Consider the following 5,804-nt stretch of genomic DNA (forward strand, 5'->3'; position numbering starts at 1 on the left):
GTTGTTAGTTTGTAGGACCTTCTAGGTGTAGATTTAGTGGATATGTTCTTTCTATTCAGGGAAAAACAAGCCAGAGAGAGAGAGAGAGAGAGGCGAGTGCGAGAAGACCATTAGTGGGCTTGGCGGAGGAGGAAGAGTCCATGGCATCGGTGGTGAGGTCAGTGAAGAGAGTTGAGCATAGTGCAGGGTGGTGACATCCTGGTGGCGTGGTGGTGGCGCTGGAAGTGGCGTTTCCTATCGCTGTTAGCCTGTTAGTGCTACCCTCTTGATTGGACTAGGGGTTAGGATGTAGACGGGGAGAATGGCGGCTTTGGTGAACCTCGTAACTAAGCACCTTGGCTCCACCTTTCTCTTTATAGCACTGCATGACGAAGGCCCACCAACCATAATTGGGTTGGGCGCTCCGATTAGGGCTCAGATTAAAGCCCAAGTTGGCCGTTGGGTCAACTCAGTGGAGATCAACCTAATAGGTGTGTCTTCCATAAGATCGTGTATGACCATGAGAAGTAAGGCGCACGGAACACCATATATGGATATATCCATGAAAAAACACATAAAACTGTAATCAATTAGGTTATCAAAACTTGATATGAACTACATAATATCTATAACGCATAAAACTGTAATCAATTAGGTTATCAACCTAATAGGTTTATTTTTAATGCATATGTTTACCAAATCCATGATCTGATGACCTTGGTTTCAAACTGAAAATCACTATATTATATTTTGGTTACGCATGTGCGTGTCGCACGTGCATGTCTACTAGTCCATGAAAAGACACATAAGACTATAATCAATTAGGTTATCAAAACTTGATATGAACTACTCAATCCATCCCAAATTGTAAGTCGTTTGACTTTTTTAATATCAAGTTTGACCACTTGTCTTATTCAAAGTTTTGTACAAAATATTACTTTTTTGTTGTGTATTGGTTTATTAATAAAAGTTCTTCAAGAATGACTTAAATTTGACTATATTTGCACAAATTTTTTGAATAAGACGAGTGGTCAAACTTGAGGTAAAAAAAGTCAAACGACTTACAATTTGGGATGGAGGGAGTACATAATATCTACAACACCTATTATGTTAGAAAAGAAACAGTGAGAAAAACACATGAAATTTAATACACATAATTTTTTATTAGTCCCGCACATCCAAATTCTCCTGAGCACTAGACATAAGTACATAACCATGAACAACACAAAGTCACTACACAGTACGCACTCAGAACAACTGGTGCGCGCACACACACACACACAAGTAACCACTCACGCACACACATGGATAAATCTTCAGAGCAGTAAGTCCACAAGCACAAAGCGAATTAGCAAATGTACATATATAAATAGTCTCTCCTTCGGAGCGTCAGGATATAGGTATTGGTTGAACTGCAGTACCTGCAGCCGAAGCAGCGGTGGCGGCAGCAGCGGTAGTAGCAACATCAGCGTTGGCCTAGCAAGGTAGCTAGCTCATAGATCTGACAGAAAGTTTTGGGAGGTTTGAATTCTCATTGAGGTCCTGTTTAATCTTACTCAGGGTGTTGTCATCACAGTGGCCATTGAGATGAACCTCCTTTAGGTTGGATAACTTTTTGATTCCAGACAGAGTAATGTCCTTTCTGGTGAAACTCCAGTCTATCTTCTTGAGATTGGGAGCTGCATTCTCAGCAAAGTTCACGTCAGATATTCCCAAGTCCTCGATGACAAGGAGCTCCAATTTCCTGAATTCTCTCGTGCTGAAAGTGAGCTTCTGTTCGGCATATGACTGATGCAAGAGCCTGATGCAGCGCAAGTTGGCAAGCTCACCCAGCCTGTGTACATCTTCTCCTCTCAAGCTGGTACGGCACAGGGTTATCTTGGTAAGTCGATGAAGCTGTCTAACCCAAGTGGGCAGCTCACTTATCTTGCCGTTGATGTTGAGGCTTTCCAGAGATTTGGGTATCTCGGTTGTGTTGATGGTGAAAGCATGACCACCACCATCATTCGCTACTTCAGCTTTTCCCCGAGCATCACCCTCACTACGCTCTGCCGGATGAAGATGGACCGACAGTGAGCATAGGCTTTCATGCAGCATCCCGACAACCCGAAGCAAAGCTAAGATAGGTTGCTCGCCGCGGACAACCACACCCAGCTTCCTCAACTGCAGCTTCCGGCCAACATTTCTGAACTCATCCTCGTCATCCTTTGAGACCTCAACATGGGACAGCACCTGCATGTTTGTCATGCTACCGATACCGGTAGGCAGCTGCACTGCGGAAAATTGCTTGTCCGATGATCTGATGCCTTCAGACGAACTCTTCTCATGACCTGTAGCTCCAATGCGGCCAGCAAGGAGATGCATCAGCTTCGGGAGGGCGATGGTGTTTGCAGGGAATGACCTTATAGCGGTTTCCCTGATGTCAAGTGTCTCCAGGTACCGGAGCCTGTTGATTTCCTTGGGCAGCTCGGCTGCATCCGTGTTCCTTAGGCTGAGGTACTTGAGCTGGAAAATCTTGTTGCAGATCTTCTTGAGGCGCCGCTTCGTCAGTCCTTTGCAGCCTTCTAGGTCGAGCAACTTGACCAACCCCAGCTGATCGGAAGATGCCGGCAACGAGGTGAGGAAAGTTACCACTGCATCGTCTCCGGCGTCAGCGGCCGACGGGCGACTAGTAGTGTGTCGGCGTCGGCGGCGGCCATGGATCATGCCGAAGCAGGTGTTGGAATTGGCAGCAGACTGGTCCTCCATCAGTCGTTGCAGGACTACACTGCTGGTGGAAAGGTGGTGAGCCATGTTGGGTGGGAGATCCCTGCCGTCGGTGATGATAGCATCGCTGCTGGCCATCTTGGTGATGAAGGAGAGGACACGGGGATCCAGGGTGCAGGTCTTGACTTTGCCCGCCGGCCCAATGTCGGCAGGATCAAGGAGGCCTCGAGCGACGAGCGCGTCGAAGCAGCGGTCGGCTTCATCCACGGCAGCCAGCCCATCTCTGCCACTGACGAAGTTTTCAGCCGCCCACCGCCGGACTAGGCTTGTCCTCTTGAGCTTCATTATCCTCTCGCCTTTGCCTTCTTCGTCTTCTCGAGGAAAAATGGATAGGTTCAGGAGGCAGCTCTGGAACTGCCTTGGCAGGTCATCGTAGCAGAACTGTACCATGCGCCTGGCATTGCTCACACTGCTAGCATACCTCAGGCCAAACATCAACCTCTCCAGTTCGCCATCACTTCGATTGGGGTTGACATACAGGGCATGGAGGAACATCTTGGTGGCGAAGGAGTCCCAGAGGCATTTCTTGAGGATTGCACTGATATCGGCCGGAAGCTGGTCACTGCCGACCAGCTGAGCGGCCAGCTTGCCAATGCCAACAAGGTTGGAGCAGAAGTGTACATTGTACCGGGAGGAGGCACCTGTGACCAGGAAGAACCAGCTAGCCGTGTACCACCCATGAAACTGGGCCAGGTACCTTATCCTTGGGGTTATAATGACGGCACTGTCGCCGTGGTCCGGCAGCCCAGAGGTTATGTCCTGCCATGAGTTGTCGTCCTCGGCATCGGCGAGCACGATCAAGAACCTTTTGCCCTTGAGACAATTTGCGATCTCGGCCTTCAGCTTCTCCTCGCTCCAGTCCGTCGTCGGCTTCACATCTTGATGATCACCGCTGCCGGAAAGATCGGCGCCGGGATTGGCACCTGAACCCGAATCTGATTGCTGCTGCTGCTGCTTGTCTTGCTTCTGCTGCTGCTTCTTGTCTTGCTGCTGCTGCTTGTCTTGCTGCTGCTTCTGCTTCTGCTTGTCTTGTTTCTGCTGCTGCTGCTGCTGCTTGTCTTGCTGCTGCTTCTGCTGCTGCTTGTCTTGCTTCTGCTGCTGCTGCTGCTTGTCTTGCTGTTGCTGCTGCTGCTTGTCTTGCTGCTTGTCTTGCTGCTGCTGCTGCTGCTTGTCTTGCTGTTGTTGCTGCTGCTGCTGCTGAGGCTGCACTTGGTGGAGAATGGACAAGAGCATGTCCTTGAGATCCGGGTTTTGCTTGGCGTCCACCCACACCTTGGTGCTGAAATAGTTGCTCGCGCTTGGATGGTTGTAGACCTTCCTTGCGAGCTCTGTGGCATGAGTGTCTTCAGGTACCTCCTCTGGCCCATCGTCACCACCGCTCGTTTCCTCAACAGGCGGTGTTACAATGGCGATGACTTTGGGTACCGGCTTATCTTGTCTCTTCGAGAGGTACAACACGTGGCACAGCCAGAAGAAGCGTGCCACGACGTACCTCGCCTCAGCCCTGGCCACCTCCATCGGCTCTTTTGCATTCTTCATCATCTCCAGCAGGTTCTCATTTGCAGCTAGACCTGCGCTGCCATGTCGTCGAGATCGAGCCGACGACGACGAGCCATCGCCATCCTTCTCCTTCTCTTTCTCCTCCTGCTTGGAAATGCCTAAGAACCTCAGTATTGGCCCTCTCAGCGCGATGAACACATCCATCAGGTCATGTATAGCATCCCTCAAGTCATTTATAGGCTTGATCGGATCACTCCATGAAAATGAAAGGTTTGCCAATGCTTCGGTGTGCTCTAAGAACTTCTCGATTGGAGCATGCACTGCCCTGACCACATCCGCTAACAGCTCCTGTCCAACACCAGCTCTATCCTTGTCTTTCTCCTGAGGCATGTCAGCACGGCCCAGCAGCATGTCCAGCAGCCAGCTCGCCATCACCTTCACTTCCTGCTTGTCCACCTCCTGCATAGCTTCCCTGAGGTAGCCTGCGCCCTCCACCACGTTCTCCGGGTTGTCGCTGTCGGAGAGTCCCCGGACCAGCTTCATCACCTCCATCATCAGATCGTAGGCGTCGTTGGACCCGCCACCGCCGGTGAACAGCTTCTTTATCAGCTGGCCGGCGGTAACAAGCTGGTTCCGCCGGAGCCTGCCGCGTGGAACGGCCGGAGGCGCCCCCATCATCCACGCCACCAGCTCCTTGGCACGCTCGTCGTCGTCGAACAGCGCGCGGGCGCTGTCCAGGGCGGCGCGCTTCCGCGCGTCCTCGGCCTCCTGGTTGGCGATGGCAGCACGCCGACGAGCCACCGCAGTGCTGCTGGCTTCCACCACCTTGGGCACCGGCGTAACGACGCCGTACCTCTGGCGGCGCTCGCCCACCTCGAGCGCCCGGTCCTTGAGCTCCCGGATCTCCGTCGCGATGCGGTGGCGGGTGGGCAGCGTCCGCACCAGCTCCGGCACCCGGCCGAAGGATGCGAGCAGGCCGGCCCCCGCGGCGGGGTGGCTCGCGCCGAACGTGTGGACGTAGCGGTCGACGCAGCTCTGGGAGTCGAAGGCGAGCTCGTGGACCTGCCTCCTCCACGCCCGGACCTGGTTGCTGACGCCGCCGCCGCCGTGGCCGTCGTCGGTCGCGTCCTGGAGGAAGCCGTTCATGCTCTCCATCTCGCGCTTGATGAACTGCATGTCGCCGTGCACGTTGCGCAGCAGCTGCGCCTCCTCCACCAACACCGACGAGAGGCGGCCGAGGAGCGAGTCCACGGCGCTCTGGGCACTGCCGCCGACCATATCCATCTTGCTAGCTGCCTACGACCACCTGGACCTGGCTGCGACTGCGAACCAACTAGCTAGCAACACACAGCGACTGCAAACTAGATGACGATGGAATGGATGTCTGGAAGCATGTCGATCGAGCGTGCGTGGCTGGCTATATATAGGCCACACTGTTCACTGGACACTTCCTTGTTTCGGAGCCTCTCTCCATGCATGTTAACCCTTTGCTGTGCTGTAAAAGTATATTATATATATAGGTCCTACAAAATCTCATAAAAACCATTTTGTAGTCTATC

The 5,804-nt window shown here is 52.5% G+C and overlaps 1 protein-coding gene across 1 annotated transcript; it reads right to left on the bottom strand.

Annotated features, from left to right (window-relative positions):
• LOC8070220 lies at positions 1,468-5,529 on the bottom strand. The gene is made up of 2 exons (XM_021462177.1): positions 3,971-5,529; positions 1,468-3,637 (listed from the first exon to the last, which is right to left on the bottom strand). Exons 1-2 carry the CDS (start codon positions 5,527-5,529, stop codon positions 1,468-1,470), a joined length of 3,729 nt encoding a protein of 1,242 aa, XP_021317852.1.

The sequence above is a fragment of the Sorghum bicolor genome, chromosome 5 (genome assembly GCF_000003195.3).
Source record: "Sorghum bicolor cultivar BTx623 chromosome 5, Sorghum_bicolor_NCBIv3, whole genome shotgun sequence".
Lineage (NCBI taxonomy): Eukaryota > Viridiplantae > Streptophyta > Magnoliopsida > Poales > Poaceae > Sorghum > Sorghum bicolor.